General features: G+C 36.8%; 3 protein-coding genes across 3 annotated transcripts; all 3 read right to left on the bottom strand.

Moving 5' to 3' along the window:
• Positions 1-107: 107 nt before the first annotated feature.
• Positions 108-1,629, bottom strand: LOC147536788 (uncharacterized). The gene is made up of 4 exons (XM_086644447.1): positions 1,319-1,629; positions 1,054-1,225; positions 618-979; positions 108-291 (listed from the first exon to the last, which is right to left on the bottom strand). The coding sequence occupies exons 1-4, from the start codon at positions 1,627-1,629 to the stop codon at positions 108-110; spliced, it is 1,029 nt and encodes a 342-aa protein (XP_086500573.1).
• Positions 1,630-2,304: 675 nt separating this feature from the next.
• On the bottom strand, positions 2,305-4,666 carry LOC147536787 (uncharacterized). Its single transcript, XM_086642561.1, has 3 exons — positions 4,032-4,666; positions 3,814-3,951; positions 2,305-3,621 (listed from the first exon to the last, which is right to left on the bottom strand). Exons 1-3 carry the CDS (start codon positions 4,653-4,655, stop codon positions 2,422-2,424), a joined length of 1,962 nt encoding a protein of 653 aa, XP_086498687.1. The 5' UTR covers positions 4,656-4,666; the 3' UTR covers positions 2,305-2,421.
• Positions 4,667-17,830: 13,164 nt separating this feature from the next.
• LOC147536786 (BOI-related E3 ubiquitin-protein ligase 1-like) lies at positions 17,831-20,356 on the bottom strand. Its single transcript, XM_086642335.1, has 4 exons — positions 19,507-20,356; positions 19,294-19,400; positions 18,804-19,195; positions 17,831-18,694 (listed from the first exon to the last, which is right to left on the bottom strand). Exons 1-4 carry the CDS (start codon positions 19,551-19,553, stop codon positions 18,146-18,148), a joined length of 1,095 nt encoding a protein of 364 aa, XP_086498461.1. The 5' UTR covers positions 19,554-20,356; the 3' UTR covers positions 17,831-18,145.
• Positions 20,357-21,398: the final 1,042 nt, after the last annotated feature.

Here is a 21,398-nt window from a genome sequence, read left to right as displayed (position 1 = left end):
AGTATAAAACTGATAATACAAAACATAATACAAAACAGAAGTATTTTTCAGTACAACAGTAGTTAATAACATTTGTACAACATTTTTTACAATTATCAGCTGTCTTTTTACATCATCTTACTCCAAGCCTTTTGTGACTCCCTTAAAATTTTGTACGTCACCTCCGTTCTCATTCTTCTAGCTCTGTCGCTAAATTGTTCGGGCTGCGTGCAACTGTCTGGCATGCGAAAGTCTTGACTGTGTATGAATATTCTTTCCAGATGCAGCATTACGAAAAGACCGCAGTCCGGTCTGCAGGATAAAAACAAATTTTCAATTATACCAAGTTGTAGCCATTAGAAGAAGTAAAGAAGAGAACAACTCAATGTCTAGAGTACGGTAAGTTATAAAACTGCTAGTGCATTATGTAATGTCTACTGGACAGTAAGTTATGCTTTGTGTGTTTTGGAACAAATCAATTTACAGTAAACTATAAAATTGACAGTGCATTCTGTAATGTCTAGTGTACAGTAAGGTATGCTTTGGGTGTTTTGGAACAAATCATATTATAGTAAACTCTATAACTGACAGTAAACTACAAAACGGACATTATAAAACTGAAAGTGAATGGGACTTACTCTTTCCCTTGCTGTGGACATTCTTCTTCCCTTAAAAATGGGATCTTTTTCTTCAGTCGTTTTCGTCCGCAGTTCAATTCATTTAACACACCTGCAAGGACTATTGCAAACTCCCTTGCATTCTTGTTGCACGTTTGAGCGAGCTGTCGATCATTGATTAGTGAATTATAGTGTATCCAATCATTTTCATGGAACCTATACACCAGAAGCGTCCAGTGGTAACCATAGTATGCATCATTGGTGTATGGTGTGTTAATTGGAACACACAACACTGAGGTATGGCCTTTGATAAACTGCTCCTTAATTCTGGTCTGCAAATTTGCAGTTATTGTATCGGGGTGCCGTTTCTGGTTGATCAACGTCTGCAAATTACCAATAATACATTTTAAGAAATATTTGACAGTAACACAATACAAAAAGTTCGAAGCAATCTTACGTAGATCAAGGCTGACAAGAATATGATCTCTTTGCTTTTGTTATCTGGCCTGCTGTGGAGGTGGTCTGCAAACCAATCGATGATTTGAGAGTCGCACTCCCTATACATCATTAGATCATCTAACTCTTTTCCAGTTAGACGGTGTTCATTATCTTTCTTCCACACCTCCAGTCTGTACCGTACATTTCAAAATTTACAAGACATTCAATAATGTACGTGACACATTCAAATGTGTAATAAATTAAAATATTTACAAGAAACTTACTTTTTCCAGCCTTTCTGGCAGAACTCTAGCAGTAGAGGTCTTTCTTTCTGAATCACATAAGGCCAAAGCCCACCTATTTTCCAGTTCCCTAAGCTCTCTTTGTCTTCTTTGTTCAAATTCATGGGTTCCACAGCCACAATTTCCTTTCCCTTATCTGCCTTGAAAGTCGCTTTCCGCACACGTGGGTTTTGCTTCACCCTTCTTATAAGAGAGTTCTGAAGAGGCTTTGACCCTGATTCTCCTTTGCTTGCCACCCTCTTTGGAGGGGAAACAGTTTTCTTTAGCACTTCCTGGACTGACTCTTTGCCCATTTTGATTATATCTGCAAAATCAGAATTAGGTGGTGTCTGCAGAATATCGGAAGTATTATGTTTGCTGATCCCCTCTTCTGGTGGTGTCCAAACCACTATTTGTGTGCAGTCAATTCCCAGATCAAAGCTTGGTGGCGTAAGTTGGTTGTTGCCGATTGTACTGCCCTTCTCTTCACTTGCTACATCTATTTAATACAATGTTAGAGCTTAGGTTTGTTAAATATTTTATAATCACTATAATAACATAAACTTCATCTATTTGAAACAAAAATATGCGAATCTTACCTTTTAACAATTGATCTTTTTGTTGTAGTTTGAGTGTTTCCTCTCTTTTATGAATTCTCTGAAGCCAGGAGTCATCGTCGCTCGATAGATTAACGTCCCTGCCCCCAAGGTCATCTCTCTCATCCTCTCCGTCCTCTTTGTATTTCTCTGTTTTTATGTAATCGGGAATTAATATATGTCATTGTTATCCTCAAATTTACTGGTAAAAAAAAAACTGAGGATGCATGGCAAAGTTCCCGATAAGTTTTCTCAATCCCGGTACCCGTTTAGTAACATTTAGTTAAACGATATGCAGAATAACATGAATTAAAGTTCTGTTAAAGTAAACATAAGCTCATAAAAACCTTGACTAAAAGGGAACCACCTAATATGTCATAAAGGTACCTTTGTTCAAGCCATTTTAATACGATAACCACTAACACTAAACATGTCATGAAACATCCTATCCTTAACTACTCTTTAGTACTATTTAACTTTGATTGAAATGAGTTTGACTGTAATCGAAAATTAGAGATTGCCTTTTCCTTTGCCGGCATGCTTTTGCTTCTTTGCATGATCCTCTGACTCGGACGATTCATCATCATCATCTGTTTCACTGTCACTGTTTTCTGCTTCACCGTCTTTCACTGTTTCTTCTTCACTTTCAGTCTTGTCTTCATCACTTTCACTACTTTCTTCTCCATTTTTTCCTTTTATTTCAGTTTCCTTCTTACCCTCATCTATCTGCATCTGTTCTTCTTCACTACTATCACTGTCTGTCTGACTCTCACTTTTCTGAATTTTTCCTGCCTTATTAATCTCTTTTTTCTCCACTACTCTCACTGTCTCTTCTTCTTCACTACTCTCACTGTCACTTTCCTTCTTACCCTCATCTATCTGCATCTGTTCTTCTTCACTACTCTCACTGTCGGTGTCACTCTCACTTATCTGACTTTTTCCGGCCTTAGTAATTTCACTTTTCTCCACTACTCTCACTGTCTCTTCTTCTTCACTACTCTCACTTTCACTTTTCTCCACTACTCTCACTGTCTCTTCTTCTTCACTACTCTCACTGTCACTCTCACTTATCTGACTTTCCCCTGCCTTATTAACCTCTTTTTTCTCTACTCCTCTCACTGCCTCTTCTTCTTCACTACTTTCACTTTCACTATCACTCTTACCTTCCTGGTTCCCCTCATTTTTCTCTATCTCCTCTTCTTCTTCTTCTCCACTCTCACTTTCAGTTTCACTTCCTTCTTTATTCCTCTCCTCATCCTTTCCTGTCTCACTTTTATCCTGACCCTCTTCTTGTTTATCAGTTTCACCACTTTCAGTTGCACTTCTTTCTTGTTCCTTCTCCACTTCTACATTTTCCTGTCCTTTCTCCTGCTCTTCCCTCCCATCACTCTCACTTACATTTTCTTCTCGTTCTTCCTCCCTTGCTGCTTGCCCAGTTTGTTCCCCCTCAGGTTCTAGCTGTTCTTGACTTGGACCCCCTTCATATGTTGCTGTTTCCATTCTATCTTGTGATTGCAGCACATCTGAATAAGCTTTTAAAGCTGAGTCTCTTTCCTCGCATGCTTTTGCCAGCTCCTGTCTCAAAAGAAAGATTTCTCTTTCTTGGTTCTCTATTCTCTTCAACAAATTGGTTAAGCTCTTTGGATTTTCTCCTTCTGACAAAATTCTACTTTCAACATCATTTTCTGGCCAGATTCTTCTTTCATATACCTGCAAGATTTTAAAAAATACATCAGAAAGTAACACAACTTACTGAAAATTAGACAACTGACAAGACATTAGAAAACTGACGCTTAATTACCACACTGACAGCACATTATAAACCTGTTGATACATTAAAACACAGACTGTAAATTTGTTACTACAGTTTATATGTTTCAACTATTAGATGCAGAATTATACCTGGTCCTCAATAAGATTTTGAAGTTTGTCGTCGAATGTCTTATCAATTTCTTGCAGAGACCATCTCACCAATCGAGGCACTTCATCCTTCACCTTGCTTATTCTATCGTAGCATAGAGTATGCTCGCAGAACCAGATCTACTCAGAGATAAAAACAATTACATAACCAATAAAATGTCACTGAATATACCAAGTGTCGTGAAGAAAATAATACTTACAGGAAGGACAATTAGGCATCCAGAAGCTTTGATTGGATCGTGTGGGTGCCAACTGATCCTGTCCATCATGTACGCGTGCACTGCTCTTGCCCACGATACTTTTTTTATTGTTTCCATTGATTCCAAGCAGTTGAGGAAGATCGGGGATATGGAGTAACCAGTACTCGAAGCAAAGAGTAGATTAGCAGATAGGGATAAGATTACCAGCTTAACAATGTCCATATCATCCACATCTACATCGTCTACGGCTTTGTTTAGAGCCTCGGATACCGAGTGACATGTCACATAACCAGGTATTTCTCCGAAATATTTCATACAGAAGTCAATCTGTGGTTGCCTTAATACCTTGGTTTTGGGTATCACATCTTCCATTTCCCCCTCCATTGGCAAGCCCAGGATGAGGGCCACATCCTCTGCTGTCAGTTGAAGCTCTTTGCCTGCAAGTGTGAATCTTTCAGTCTTTGTATTGTAAAGGCTGAGGATTTCGAAGATAGCTTTGTTGGGTCGAACTGGATTTGCCATATCGAGCTTGTTTTCATTGAAGGCTCTCAACAGGTATTTGAAAGGAGTCTCATCCAACAACTCCTTCTGTCTGTCACTCAACTTAAAATAAGTGCTCTTCATTTGGTCCCAAATTTTACGAAGGGACCACTTGTATGCCTTTGAGAGTTTGCTATTCAGTTTGTCGGGTCGATTTTTCATTTCTTTTCCCCCCTGTTCACTTCCCTCTCCTTGAGGTTTTGTTGGCTTCTTTTGTTTCCGTTGAGGACCCTCCGGTTCTTGGGATGCTTTCCTCTTTCCTTTTGTATTCTTCACAATTTTTGGTTCAGCTTCCTGCGGGAACAAAGGAGTTTACAGTAAATTTAAAAACCGACAGTAAACTATAAAACTGACAGTATGTAATGTATGGTGTACAGTATCATATGCTTTGTGAGTGTTGGAAGAAATCAATTGTCAGTAAACTATAAAACTGACATTGCTTACTGTAATGTATTGTTTATCATATGCTATGCTTTGTGTTTTTTGGAAGAAATCAATTTACAGTAAATTATAAAACTTTCAGTGCATTATGTAATGTATAGTGTACAGTATGCCATGCTTTGCTTGTTTTGAAACATATCAGTTTACAGTAAACTATAAAACTGACAGTGCATTATGTAATGTCTACTGTACAGTAAGGTATGCTTTGTCTTTTTTGGAACAAATAAACTTAGAGTAAACTATAAAACTGACAGTAAACTATCTATTAAGAGTAAACTACAAAACGGACGTTATAAAACTGACAGTGATCTTGACCAAAGCTTTGTGCATGGGAACTAAAAAGTTTCTAGACATCTGGATCATGTACATGAAACTAAAAAAAGGTAGGATGAAGTCAGTGATTTGTGAAATCTGCAGGTTAATGGGGTGTGAAAACAGAGAAATGAAGTAAGATGCATCAAATCTTTATCTGAATTTCTCTGTTTTCACACCCCATTTACCTGCAGATTTGACAATTCACTGACTTCATCCACCATGGTTACTGTTTCGACCAAAGGACAGTAAAATATTTCAAAGCTTTGTGAAAAAGTAAAACGAAATTGTGCATGGAAACTAAAAAGTTTCTAGATCACTGGATCGTGTACATGAAATTAAAAAGAGTGTGGACTTTTGTACCTTCGTCTTCCCCCTCGGACTACTCCTGGTTGGTTGTTTTTGTTTCATCTTATTTTGTTTCACGGATCTCGACCTTGTGGTTGCTGGCTCTGTAGCGATTTTTTTTTGTGAGGTTGTTTTTGTGATTTTCTTCACCATCTGCAAACAGTAAGGATCCAAGTTAAATTTGTAACAGATTTCGAAGGAATATTTAGGGTTTTTCTTTAGATTTAGGGTTTTTCCCTCAAAAATCCTTTTTCTTTTTGTTAAAGAAAACTTACCTTTTATGAAGAACAACTTGAGTGTTTGAACAACTTGAGTGTTTCGAAGGAATGAAGAACAGCTTCAGATTTCGAAGGGATGAAGAACAGCTTCAGTTTTTGAACTGGTTTTTAGAGAGAGAGAGTGAGCGGTTTCTTTTGGGTAATGGACGAAGAATGAGGAATAATCAGGAGTAATGGAGAGAGAGAGATTGAGCGGTTTCCAAAACTGAAAGGCGTGGGCTCGAGGTAATGACGAAGTGACGTTGGGGTGGAGGAGTCATTCGAAACCTGACTTGACGTCAGACTTTGGCCAAAAAGTTCGTCAATTTCGCGCTTTTTTTTGAATGGCAGATCCGTAATATCAATGAAATCGAAGGTTTTTTAGTTTTCCACTTTCAAGGGGCTGACAATTTGGACCTGATCCATAATTCCGGACTGCCTTGGGCCCGGTCCTCATTCTTCCCATGATTTTGGGCCGTTTGCCCAAGGCCTCTTTTATTTACAAGGTGTATTGTATTACGCAGATCTAGAGATAGGACTAGGTGGTACCACATAAGCATTTTGGGTATCTTTTGTCTGTTTTTGTATACTATTTGTCTTGACAATTGTAAATCTTTGATATATTAGTATTTTATTGTGTTGTTTCCCATTTGATCGTGTGAAGTGTATTTTTATACATTGGCTAGGAAGTTAAATTTAAAATGTTCAATATCACTTTTTCTTTTGTTTTCGCCTTCTTTATTTTTTGATTTGGTCTCTTAATTTCTCTCTATCGCATTTGATCTCTATCATCTACATCTCTTTCTTCAAAAAAAGAAAATTCAAACTAAAAGTTCAATTTTTTTTAAAGACCAAATTCTACAAGAATGGAGGTCTCTTCTCCATTGATTGAGATATGTTAACTCTGTTCGTGAAGAACAAATCTGTTATTTCTCCACAAACAGAGCTACCACTAGTAAAGAACAGTTCTCCATTAATGTGGCTTTGTTCGTGAATAACAACTCTCTGTTAATGGAGAATAAACCTCTATTAATGGAGGCAGGGCCGGCCCAAATCGGTTGGGGGCCTAAAGCGTAACTCAAAATGGGGCCTCTGCGATAAAAATAATATGTGTAACAACGTAATCACATAATCTTATGCTGATCCAATAACAATTAAAATTTTGAAAAATAAAATTATTCTTGATTCAGTAACAATTGTTGTCTTTGTTGCATCAAAATATGATATGAGTACATTCACTACGAAAATGATTTTTATTTTGGACGGTACAAAATCGTAGTAAAGTCATCCAAAATAGTGGTGAAGGAAAATTTTCACCGGAATTTTAGTGGAAAATGCAGATAAGACGGAAACTTTTTCCAAATTCCAACGAAAAATAGGAAAATATCGTCGAAATAAGACCTTTTCCAATGGATTACCATGCCGTTGGAAATAAACGTTTTCTGCCAAAATAGTGGCGAAGGAAAATTTTCACCGCAATTTTAGTGGAAAATGCAGATAAGACGGAAACTTTTTCCAAATTCCAACGAAAAATAGGAAAATATCGTCGAAATAAGACCTTTTCCAATGGATTACCATGTCGTTGGAAATAAACGTTTTCTGCCAACCTCTAATTTGTCGTACCGTAATTGTTTTCCCAACGATTCAGGAGGTAAGTCGTCGCTACTGCATACTATTTTCGACGGAATTTGCGAATTTCGTAGAAAGTAGTACTTTTTTCGGCGGTTTTCCAGCATTCATCGAAGTATTCCGTTACAAAAAATCTAGATTTTTTTAGTGATTATTGATTAACATACCTTATAAGGATATTTAAGAAACTTAAAGAGATAATGATTTAAGCTATATTATTTTTTAGATTCAATTTCATGTATTAATAAAACAATAAAAACCAATAAAAAGAATGTTAGTAACACAAAATAAAGTTAAAGAGAGAGAGAGAGAGAAAATACACTAGAAAAGAGAACGGACTTTGGTAATTTACACAGCAGCAAGGAAGAAAAAGAGATTTGAGAAAATACACTAGAAAAGAGAACGAACTTTGGTAATTTACACAGCAGCAAGGAAGAAAAAGAGATTTGGATGAGAATGACCTAAAAGAGAGTTTCAACAAAAAAAAGAAGATCTAAAAGAGAGAAAAGAAATTTGGGTGTGTGGGACCATCATTTGTTTAGATTATATGAGGTTGAGCCTTTTTATGATTACAAACACTTGGGCCCGTCCTTTAGTTGGGGTAAAAGAAATTAGAGTGCCTGTATACAATTGTAACTAGGCCTTCTTTTAGGTTGGTTAGGTTGGGGTAGGGATGGGAAGCGGTCCGGACGGGCGGAAACGGACACTAACTTAACCGGTCCGGGCGGAACGGGCACAAGTATCAAGTGTCCACTCGGACATCCGGACAAAAACGGACGGGCATTTCGGATTTTTCTCGACAAAGTGCCCGTCCGTGACCGTTTTCAAAGTCGGGCAGCTCGGGTAACGGTCGATCGGGCACCGATCACTAATGAACAAATGAATCAAATTTTGTTCCAAACTAAACCTGTTTAATAGCTTAAATATTACTTTCTAAACCCCACAAATGAACAAATGAATCAAAAACCCTCTACTGTTCTTCAAATAAACCCCACAAAAAAATCGAAGAAAACTGAAAAAAAAAAATGAACTAAAGATTTACATTTTCAAACCTCACTCACAAATCAAAAAACAAAAAATCACGAAAGAATGGTAAATTACAATATTGATTGTTCTTCATTATAAGAGATTGAGGGGGAAAAAATCAAGCCTTTTATTAATCGGTTCGCTGTAAAAGGAAATGAAACTCGGAGTTTTGACGAAGAACTTACTGTATAGTATACCCTAACCGAGTTTTAGAGAGAGAAAGCTTCGAGTAATCGAGAGAAAACAAGAAACTCAGTTAGGGTTATTGATTTGATTATAGAGAAAGCTTAAACATACTTACAATTAGGGGAGAGATTCAGAGAAAGAAAGCTTCGAGTAATCGAGAAAGGAGAGACGGGAGAGGCTGAGAGGTTATTGATTATAGTGTTTATTGATTTGATTCTAGATTTTCAGATTCAGAGGAGAGACGAAAAAGAGTTTAGTGAGAGCGGCTGAGAATGAGATTGAGTGAGGGAGAGGCATTCGTATAAAATTTCTAGGTTATTTCAGATTTTCAGCCCTTAAAGATTAATCTAAAGGTTATGATCAAACCCTACACATCTGAACGACTTTGAAGCAATTTGTAACCGGGCGGGTATAACGGGTACGGCAAATGGGCAGGTACTATCGGGCGGACAAAACAAGCGGGCTAAATCGGACAGACCACCGGACAGGGACTTTTGCCCTCGTCCGTCCAGTTAAGATGTTTCGGGCGGGCGGGTACGGTCTTCTTCGGTCATCGGACGGTCACGGACTCTTCGGACTCGTACGGTCGTGGGCGGATTCCGGGTTTCCGAGCCAAAATCCCACCCCTAGGTTGGGGCCCAAAGCAGCCGTTTTAGCTGCTTTGGGCCTGGGCCACCCCTGAATGGAGGTATGTTCTTCAAAATATAATTTGAATTTTCTTTTAAAAAATTATATTCAGGTCCTTCTAGAGGGCGTGAGAAAGAGAAATGAGATCAATATTCTTTTAATTCAATATAAATATTTGTAAGAACCCCCACTGAGACCTCTATAGAAGTCCTTCTAGAGAGAGACAAAAGGATAAGAAGATGATGAAAACCAGAAATGACAAATTAAGAGACTAAAATAGAAATAAGGGAAGAAAACACAAAAAATCGTATCAGAAAGTTTAAATTTGACTGTTTAGTCAATTCAGTGAAAGCACAAAAAGAATTTATCTTGACATTTATGGTAACTTATAGGGCCACGAAAGAAGCTAGTTACGTTTTAGGGGGCTCTAAACGAGTAATAGCTCTATTTTCTTTAGGGTCCGTTTGATACGCGAGAAATATATGGGTAAGAAAACGACTTTCTTTCCCATTAGAAAGAGAAAAAGATTTCTTACCCCAAAGTCAAATTTTAGGTGTTTGATAAGGTGTCTTTAGACAAATGTTTATTAATGAGTTTTATTTATTAATTGGGCCTTTAACCAATATATAAATGTTAGGCCTTTAAGGAGTGCCTTTAGAATTTAAGGGACGCCTTTAAAATTTAAGGGTGTGCCTTTAGACAATTTTTATTAAATAGGTTTTATTTATTAATTAACCAATATATAAATGTTAGACATTTAAGGGGTGCCTTTAGAATTTCAGCTTATTTATTAATTCGGTTTACTTATTAATTGGACAGAGATGAACAAAGAGAGTTACGGTAGGAGAGAAATAGAGAGAGAAAGTTACAGGAGGAGAGAGTTATAGGAGGAGGGAGAGAGAGAGTGTGAGAAATCAACTTTCCCATCTAAAAGGTGGAAAAAATTAGACCATTTGCACACTTTTTTTTCTTAGGAAATCGATTTTCTTACCCAAAGTGGCCAACGAAACAGTGGAAAACTGATTTTCTTGGGAAAACAATTTTCTTACTCACATTTTCACACTATCAAACGGACCCTTAGAGTTTCCATTTTTGAATTTTTGTCAGAAAATGGGTGAAATCCAAGCAGTTGGCAAAAAGTCAACCAGAAAGGGTTAAAATTGCTGGATCATTTAGCATTTCCGTTAAATGTGCATATTTTAAAAGTGCAAAGAATTTCATTTCATGTTGTTTAATAGGAGTTTTGTCATATTTCATCCTCATCATATATATGAGCCATAAGATACAATCCTGTAATGAATCTTTAAAAAGAATAACATTGCCATGTTGATGTGGATTGTTGCAGAAGCGTGAAAGTAATGGAATCCACCATTAAAACAATAATAAAATATCTAAATGAACTAATAAAACAACAAATAAAACGATAAACTTGATTAGTAATAAACTCAATTGATAATAGGGTTATTTCCGTAGAGGCTCCCTACTTTGTGACCAGAGCTTCCCGTATAACCTCATACTTTATCAATAATACCGAGAAGGCCCCATTTATTCCGTCACTGTTAAGTGTTTGTTACTAACTCTCCTCCATCTCATCACCTCTCTCTGCCACGTCAACCCCTTCGCCACATAATCTTCTTTGATAAGGTCTCCGGGCGGCCAAAAATTCCGGCGACCCGCTGACGACCTTCGCACTTATTTTTTTTCCTCTCTCTAAACAATCCGGCGAAAGGAAACCCTTCGCTGGTGGTCTGTTCGAACAGACCTACCTCCGGTGAAGGGAACCCCTTCGCCGGAGTGTTTAGAGAAAGAGAGAGAGAGAGAGAGAGCTGAGAGATTTTTTTTATACGTTTGAAGGTCGCCGACCAAAAAATTTTCCGGCCAGCGACCTTCGTCGGAGAAGAGATAGGTGAGAGATTTTTTTTTAAGTATGAAGGTCGCCGGAATTTTTGACCGGCCGGCAACCTATCGGAGAAGATGGTGATGTGGCTTGATAGATGACGTGGCAGAAAGAGGTTATGAGATGGAGGAGAGAGAGAGTAACATACATTTAACGGTAACGGAAAAAAAGGAGCTTTCTCGGTAGTTTTGATAAAGTAGGGGGCTTCGCGGGAAGCTTGTCACAAAGTAGGGGGCCTCTAGGGAAATAATCCTTGATAATATTTCAAGAACTAAATAATAAAGACAGACTAGATTTCCTTTTATAGGAACTTAGACACTTTTAGATAGGGGCGAAAGTAGAGACCGCGAAAACCGAAAGACTGGTGAAAACAGAACCAGACCGGACCACAACAAACCAGACCAAAAAAGCTCGATCTATAATGGTCGGTCTTTTTTTTTTATTGAATTGGTCTTTAGGTCCTGTTCAGTAATTTTTCTGACAAGCCCGCGGGGCCCAAATCGGATCGGATTAAATGCTATATAGATTGCCCATACAATTAATGGTCAAATATTAATCGGTAACTAAGTATATATCTTATAATGAAATTGCTTTTGTTCTCAATCTTGTTTTGATACATGATTGAGTGAAAGAAAAATTAGTGAAATTGTTGTCATTGTTTGATTACATTCGTTTGATCTTGTGCACAATTATTAGCCTCAATGTAATCTTTTGATTGTTAATATTTGCTTAAATAAAGTTTAAAATAGGTTTAAACTGAAAAACCAGACCGAAAGACCGATTTTAAATGAGTGGTCTATTTTATTCTATACAGACTTTTAGTCTGATTTTTTTACATATAAAAACCGCACCATTATAATAGGTACCCGTTCAAATCTATTATATTAAAACAGCTCAGTCGGTTATCCAGGGAATAAGTCTGACCGTCCATTTTATTTTAGAGATTTGGTTGGGAACACATCTGACGGATGATATAAAATCATTTTTATGAAAATAGACTAAAAAAAGAAGGGTATCTATGTAAATCAGTCAAAATTGGTTAGAATAACCACTTCCCACATATTTCTCTCCCTATTTTTTTTCTCCCACGGATTACATCTTTAGAAACTATCAGTTTTCTCCACTTTACAGTAAAAAATCGTGGGAGAAAATAACCCACTCTCCCATGTCTTCCTAATTTCTCTCTTCACCCCCAAACTATTTGACTTAAAATTGAAATTCTCTCATTCCTCTCCAAATTTTTTCTCTACACCATGCTTTCTCTCTCTCAACAACAGAAATTTTATTAAAAAAACAACAAAAGAAATTTTATGAGTTCTTCCTTCACATAAAAGGAGATTTACCGGCGAAGCCAAGAGGGATCTGTCGCGCCCGTAAGACGCTGCTAAAACCTAATATGTTAAAAAGCCGATCTATCCCGGACCGGTTTCACCCCTACTTCTAGATAGACTTGAACTACGACTCCTCATTCTTGTTTGGATACCTAATTCTAAATAAGGTGTAAGAATACTTTCAACAAAAAAAAAAAAAAATAAGGTGTAAGAAATATATATATATACACACACACCTAAAGAGCCATGTGGTATGTGTCAGGAGGCCTCCATGTGGCCACAACTCAGATCATATGAGTAAAAATTACCTATTTTTCAGTTAATTCCTTTTATTTAAACTTAAAAAAGAAATCAAATCTTAATAGAAAATGAGATCTTGTTTATTTCTTTTAATTAATTAGGTTATTATTATTTAACTTATCAGTGTATATTATTTTACAAAAAGAACCTTTATTTGTCAGACAATCTTTTACCTTGGCTTTTCTTTGCCTGAGTTTTTGATGTTTCCCCATAAAGGTAAGCCATGTGAATTCTCCAAATACAAGGACCAAGCTTGCTTCTTTTCTTTTAGTCATTAAGAAGATCATTGTATCTTTAATCTTCTAATTTATTGTTTATATTTTGCCAAGGTTATGCCTAATTTGGACATGAGTATTCATCTAGGGGTTCCTGTCTTTGGTGTACCCTTTAGAATTGCATAAAAATTAGGGGTAAATTCAGTTTTGGCATGGCCAACTCACCAATTTGACTTTCGGAAGTGTTCAACAGTTTAGTTTGGCCCTAAAAGACAATAAATTTCAATTTTTTTCGGAACTACGTTTAAAATCAATTCTAAAAATGTTTCAAAACATTAACGCCATCTCTCTCTCTCTCTCTCTCTCTTCCATTTCATCATCTCTCTCTTCTATTTCATCATCTCCTCCACTTCATCTCTCTCGCCACCTCATAATCTTTTTTGGCGAAGATCGCTAACCGACCATTTTTTGGGTGACTTTCAAACTGAAAAAAAATTATTTTTTTTAATTTTTTATTTCTTTTTCTTCTTAATTTAATGTGCAATTTGTTTGTAATTAATGATAGTAGGCCGAATCAAACATTTAACCGTGATCATGTGGCATTCGCGAGTTCTTTTATCTCTCTGTCTGTCCCAGCCAAGTTAGTGTCTGAATTGAGAATTTTAGCATCACATGTGGTATTGAAAATATGACACCTGGTGACTGAAGAATAGTCGTTCCAAAATGACGTTGTAAGCCAAAGGCACATCCGCCACGATAATCTCTAGCACGAGTTCTCTTTCCAAATCACCTTGCCAACTTCTCCTATCGTCACAAGTAGTATCGACCCTTCAACTCCGACCTAGTTTTCTCTATTTGAGTGAAGTGTACGGTTTTTAGAAATTTGCATTAATCTGAACTCTAGAGGTTCATTATGTGGTGTTGATTGAGTTGGGAGTATCAATGATCGAAACCAACCAATGCAAAACCCAATTTAGAGTCGGAATATAGAGAGAGCACTAGCCACCACGACAACGTAAACTAGTTTGATTTTCTCCTTACTAAAAGATCTTCGACTTTTTTTGACAACTTAAAGTGCTATTTCTTTGGCATCTAATTAACCCCGTCTTTTATGCTTGTACAAAACACGTCGAAGTTGATTACAGTTATTAAGAGCTAGTGGTTCGTAAGTTTGTTCAATTTTTGTACCTCTACACTCAAGACCAAGTTGCTAAGGTTTTCAGAAAGACACTCTTCTCCTCGCTTCGATCTTCGGAAAAACAAGCTTAGAGAACTCCCATCAGCTCGCAGGAGGGTGTTAATTTAGGTCGTTGTTATTTGAATTGTTTTGGAAAAGACTCATGCCAAAATTGATCATGTGTTTTAGCATGTATTTATCTTCCCAATGAACTAAAATTGCACATATAACATGTTTTTGGTCGGATTTCATTTTCTCAAAAAAAGAGATTGAAGGTAAAGTCTATAGACACTCCCATCTATGTTTTCTATAGGCACCCCCATTTTTAACCTTTTCTTCACTTAAGATGTTATTGCTTTTTTTTTGGGACTACGATCTAAAACCCTACAAACATAATATTTTATACCTTTAATAACTCAATTTCAAAAACCGCAGATACCACCTATTCTGGGAATCAAATCTGAAACTTCTATGATTTTGGAGTTTATGTTAGCAGTATGAACCAGTTAGGCAACCAAGTGTTGAAGCTTAAAATGTTATTGTTAATAAGGGGTGGCAATTATGTGTTACTTCGCCTCCCCATGATATACCAAAACCACCGAGATTCAAAATCATGATTTTCATCGTGAACAAGAAAAACTCTACTACTACCACCCTAAAGTGTGATCGAGAAGAATTCGGAATTCAATGAGCCCTGATAGGAAAATTCCATTCAACAATGTCACCATCTCAGGCCCACCCACTCCATAAAAATGTAGCACCAGTCTCCAAGTCATAATTTCAATATACAAAACAAAACCACTTTCAGAAAAAAGTCATGACATACGGATATCCCACATTGCATAAATATTTGTGTTTATAAAGTAGACTGGTCTTGGATTTTTTCCAAAGTCGGTATGTTTACATTTTGGGCCTACGTCGAATTCTTATTTCGTACTTAACGGGTCATTCTTTGGTTGTTTCTGGTTGTTGCTATTTGTTGCATTTAACTTGAAAATCATTTTACAAGTATAGTCTTTGTTTGATTGTTAGACCTAATTGACTCCAACTAATGGCGTCCAAGAAAACACCAAGACAAGTGATAAATGGTAGTAGGTAAAACGACCAAAACAGATAATTGAAACATCGATATTGGACCACAATGGTTATGAGATCACATGTTAGGGTTTGTAATTTTCCAGAGACAAAGTTTGATGCTGAAAACCTCTATGCCTTCTGGGGCCAATTTAACTATATAAGCCCGGTCGACTGGGCCCGGCCCGAAACCTTGCCAGTTCTTTTCTGCACAGTGCCAATCTAGCTGGCTTGATAAACATCACTATTAAATGTATTCTTTTTCTAAAACCTGCTAAAAATCGACAAAACCTTGGAGACATAGGCTAGTTTATAATCTAGACGTTTAGTTCGTGCAATAAACTTTTTCGGTTCCTAAGTTAATAGTATAATCGATTAATTGTCAAGTAATTGGAGTGATTGTCGTAATGTTTTTGTTGTTTTTCATCTTATTTCAACAACAATATATAGCCACTGAATAAAAAGTCTCATCCAAATTCATGATGTATTGCATATTATATTCATGATGTATCAATCTCATTCAAATGTAATGACGCTTGAAATCCAATCTAAAAAAAACCGTACTCTAACTCTGTAAAAAAAATATCTAGTGGTCCTTAGCGGCCTGGGCTGGCCCGAACCCATCCCATTTAGGATGGTCCGACAGGGCCCTATCCAGCCTGAATTTGGTAGGCCTGGTCCTGGGGCAAGATTAGGGTTTAAGCTAGTGCCGGGCCTGACCGGCCCAGCTCAGTCCAGCCCAAGATTTGACAAAGGAGAGAGAGGAAGCCTCCCTATCACGTTTCCAGTGAGAGAAATGAGAAGTCTACCTTATGAAAGTCTGGCATAGGAGAAAAGTCAGTTAATTAAAAAAATTTCGTTGAAGAATGAGATACTTAGTTTAAGAGGTTAAAAGGGACCTTCTTAGAAACTTGGGATCCACAAAACTTTACTGCACAATTAGGGGCCATTCGAAATTTGGCCTTCAAATAATCAAATTCTCAACTACACACTACAAAATCCACACAACTCACCTTACACGAAGGTCAAGCTTATACGACGACAGTGTCAACTAATTAGCCTTCCAATGTCCATTTATCCAGACGCAGTTCTTGGTAAATTTTGTACATGTTGATGCATTCGTGATCATACTAGACATTCAACCCCTATTACAGATCCCATGCATCCCATACAGAAGGATGGATCTATCTAACAAGGTCCTGAAAACCTCAAATAGGAATGTAGAGTTTTAAAGGCATCTCCTGGAAGTGTTAAAGGCGCTTCCCTCATGGCAAATTTGAGTGAAGGAGCGGCGTCTTTAAATTTTATAGGAGCTGCTTTCCCGATAGTGTTGAAATTATATTTGATATTGATTAATATAGAATTAGTTGCTAAGTGTACATGAAGCATGAATGGACGGTCCACTCAACCCGCATGGATCAAGCAACCAAGTGGTTCACTCGACCATGAAACCGACTAATCAAATAGAATTAGCACAAATTTCTTTGTAAATACCTTATAGTTTTTTTTTTTTTGTTGAACTAATACCTTATAGTTAGTTATACAAAGGTTTATCGTCACTTTGTTGTTGAATGAACGCAAACTACATTTTGATAAATAATGAAAAAACATGCGTACTTATATTAATTCTCTGTATCATTTGTAACATTGTTGATAATACATTGCTGGACGGCTCGTAGACATCACGAAATACATTATAACCCTTAGTTGTCACACATCAATTACCATCTACCGATAAATGATAAATACACATAATTTTACTGTCTTTCTCCGTAGAGGTACATTGATTCCTTAACTAAATCATGTTATATCTTACTGTTTTCGGTCTTGTTTTCATAACATATGATGCCCCTATCTTTTGTGAAAAGGGAAATGCTAAATGTACAAAGAATCTTTGACAAGATTCTTGACAAAATGCTAAGTGAACGGTCCGATCAAAGTCAAACTTTGAAAAACTTTGATCAACTTTTGTCTTTTAGTGAAAATGAGTCATTAAGTCAAGAATTTTGTTAAGGACTTTGTACATATAGCACTCCCGTTGTGAAAAAACCCCAAATTTTTCTTGACCAAACGATTCTAATTTTGCCACCCAAGTAGATGTAGACATTAGGTCTTATTGTACAAGACATTTTCCCAATAAAAACAACAAGTAACCCAAACTCCCAAAGGTAGTTCCTAAGTTAAACAAATAAGAGATGCCTTAGGGACTAGGCAAATCTGATGGCATTCTGGCTGGGCCTAATCTCTGTTGGGTTTTAACCGCGCGTACTAAGGCCAGTCCAAGTGCCCCCAAACTTCGCAATTCAAGGCCCACAAATAGTGCCTAGAATGAAAGCAAGTCAGATAAAAAAGTAGGCCGCCCTTAGAGGCACCCATAACTCAAAGGTCAATTATGTCTCGCCATAAAAACAATAATCAAAAGCAAAAAATCCCAAATAATTAGTAAATAAAAGAATTTATGTATCAATTTAATTTCAAAAAGTTAACAGAAAAAAAAAGAAACACATTTACATTGCCTACATAGTTTCTCGAAATTAAAAGAAAAAAAAAGCAAAAAGTATTCTTGAAGGGATTCAAAAAATAAAGTGAAAGAAATCAACTAATTTAGCTTCTTTTTCCTTTTCTTATTATAAAAAGTATCTAATTTTTTTTTTCATTATCTTCATTATGAGATCTAGGGCTTGTAACGGGCCCAAGATGACATATTTGAGTTGGTGCTGAATGGGCCTTTGAGTTGTTACTAATGGGCCTTCATTAAGAGAGAAACACTTCAACACTAGCGCTTCTATAAGACAGACAAAGTGGGCACGCCTCGACAGCCGTATCACATTCCGTACAAAGACAAAGATGCTGACACGGCAAAACCACAACCGACGCGACTCGTCTTCTACAAGCTTTACAACTCGGTCCTACTTTATTATTATGAGAAGAGGATACGGACACGGGTACGACTCGTTCCGGGTCAATGTAAGCTGACTCGGCATCTTCAGCTTCACCAGCGGCGCAATTTAGTCCTCCTTCCTCTCTCTTATCCTGCGCACCACCGTTTATTATAGCATGTTGTAACTGAACTTGTAAAGATGCTGCTGTTTCTTCTTGTGATTTTGCTTTTGCTTGCCAAATTTGTGCCTCCATTCTAACTTGCGCCATTTTCTCTTCTAGCTCGATGTTTTTACGAACAGCTTTCTCTATTTCAATCTCTTTCTCTCTCATCATTCTTGATGCTGATTCTTCTACTGTACTGAGTAGCGCATGATAGTGTCTCTGCCTTCTCTCTGCTAACGTGCGCTTTAACTGATTTCCCTGACAAGACACCCACCACCATTAGTGAAAATTGTAGAAATTGTGAAGATGAATTGATTAATTTCACAAAATTGAAGGATACCCATTGAAGTTGATGAGAAATTAGTACCTGGGCTTGAAGGAATTGATCTATTTCATCTCTTTGCTGTTTCATTTGGGCAGATAGATCATCTGATAATAAAGATGAGAGAGATGAAGATGGAAGATTAAGAACAAGACCATGTTGTTGTTGTTGTTGTTGTTGTTGTTGTTGTTGTTGATGATGAAGATGTTGCTGTTGTTGATGTTGAAGTTGTTGATGATGATCACCAAATGCCAATTGAAGACCGGTGGAAACAATATTAGGATTTTGATGATTCTGAAGTTGGGCGAGATTTACAAAAATTGGAGAAGTTTGAGATTGTTGTTGTTGTTGAGTGAATAAATTGATTGGGGCATTGATTGGGGCATTGATATTAACATCTTCTCTTCTTCTCTTGAGATGATTATTATTTGAACCAACTACAAAACACAAAGAACAGATTTCAATATCAAACTTGCTCTAGTAAGTGGACTAATACCCAAAAACAGAGAAAATGAAGAGAATCTAGTATTATTACCTCCATTGTTGTTGAAAAACATATTAGATTGATCAAGAACACCACCAGATTGTTGTTGTAGTAATGAGTAATCGTTTCCAAGTGTGTTCTTTCTATCTTGCCCGTTCCTATATCACAATAACAGATTAAAACTTAAGACAAGAAACAGGGGAAAACAGAGAGAAATAAACAGAGAGAAATGTAGAGAGAGAAAGAGAGAGATTGAATGAATACCTGTATTGAAGTAAAACATTAGATGGGTATTGAGCTTGAACGGCCATTGGAAATATAAGAAGAAAGAAGGGGAATAAATACAGATTGAAAAAAGATAAAAGAAGGGTATTATATAGATAGAGAAAGTCTAGAGAGAGAGAGAGAGAGAGAGAAAAATGGGTGTAAGAAGATGGCAGTAGAGAAGGACAGAGAGGACAGATAACAAGAAGGGTATGAATGGAGCGGGGGGGGAAGAAGTGGGCACAGGTTATTTATCACAAGAGAAGGGCTTGAAGCGTAAAAGAAGGAGATGTCTCCAAAAACCCAAAGAAAGAAAGAAAGAAAGGCGGATTCTTCAATGCTTTTTTATTTTTTTTCTAGAGAGAGAAAATGAATATAAATCTGTTGAGCGAGTTTCTCTGGTCTGGCTTTCTGCTAACTACTGCTCTTTTCTTTGTTTTCACCAACAAAAAAAATTCAATTTTTTTTTGTTTGGGTTTGGTTTGATTTATTGTTATCTCTTCTTCTCTCTCTTCTCTTTAACCTCCACCTTCCCATAAACACAGACCCACACATTGATAGAGAGAGAGAGAGAAAGTGAAATCTAGAGAGAGAGAGAAAATGAAAGAGATGCGATGAGTGGGGGTGGAACGAATCAGTCCAAGAGAGAGAGAGAGAGAGAGAGACACCTCCCCTTATTCTTCTCCACCTCCTTTGCTTCTTCTTTGTTATTAGCGTGGTTGGCTTTTGTTTCTTCTTTTTATATCAAACTGTCTTTACTCTTAACCTGTATATTTAGTAGTAGTAGTTTTTAGAGAGAGAGAGAGAGAGAGAAAGTTAGAAAAAAGAGAAATCTAGAGTCATTGTTAATGTGTCTGTTTTTGCATGATTTTTGCTTTTATTTAAATTTTAAATTTAGAAAACTAATCCTAATTAAGTCAATTAATTAATTTTTAGAAAGAGAAAAATAAAATTCAAAGTTTTAGAGAGAGAAAGAAGGAAAGAATGGAATGGGATGGGATGGGGGTGATATTGAGTTGGTTGTTTTAAGCGTTTAGACTGACTGTCTGGGCCGTTGGGATTGTTAAGTATATGGTGCATGGGTCTCTCAGCCAGCTTGTCTTTCAATGGACCCTCCCTTCCTGTTCAGTCTTTTTATACTGATTTTAGAGAGAGAAAATTAAAGATAGAAATTGAAAATAAATAGGAAATATTCTACTTTTTTTTTCTTTAAGTTGTTTTTTCTTTCCTTCATTATTAAGAGATTTTAATGTTACTCCTGCAAGAAGTTTTAATTAGGAATATCTCCTTCGAACTTCATAAAATTATCTAAGACTAAAAAAAATTACGATTGGTGATTTGGGAAATAAAGAAATTAACCGGGTACAAAGTTTTGGATTGACATAAAAAAAATTGGCCAAAGCTCTCTAAAAAATTTAGACTTTGGTTAAGAAATTAATCAGTCAGCTCCCTGAGTACTTTTTTTAATTTGCAACGCTATGCAACACCTTGCGACAACTTGCCAAGCTTTGGATTGCCTTGCAACACTTTACATTAGTTTTGCAACGCCTTACAACACCTTCGTAATGCGTTGCAACACCTTGATAAAAAATATTGAGTTTTTAACCAAACAAAATACAAATATTTGGGTTTTAACAAAAAAATTTAAACTTGTCATTTTAACTAAAAAATGTTTAAAATTGGGTATTCGGTCCAATTTCCTGTGAAAAAAATTTACAATTTTTTGTTTCCTCCTAACACTTAAACTCTTTCAGATTCTTCTTCCATCTTTTTCCTCTCCCACTATCATTATCAACTTCGGAGAGCTCCACAAATTCCGACGGATGGAGAGAGAGAGAGAGGAGGTGATAGTGGTCACCACCCAGGAGCCGGCTGCCACTCTGCCGCCAACA

Source organism: Eschscholzia californica, unplaced genomic scaffold, assembly GCF_041429995.1.
Source record: "Eschscholzia californica isolate CP2 unplaced genomic scaffold, dmEscCali1.0.p SCAF_5, whole genome shotgun sequence".
Lineage (NCBI taxonomy): Eukaryota > Viridiplantae > Streptophyta > Magnoliopsida > Ranunculales > Papaveraceae > Eschscholzia > Eschscholzia californica.
This window is presented reverse-complemented; position numbering and strand designations above follow the sequence as displayed.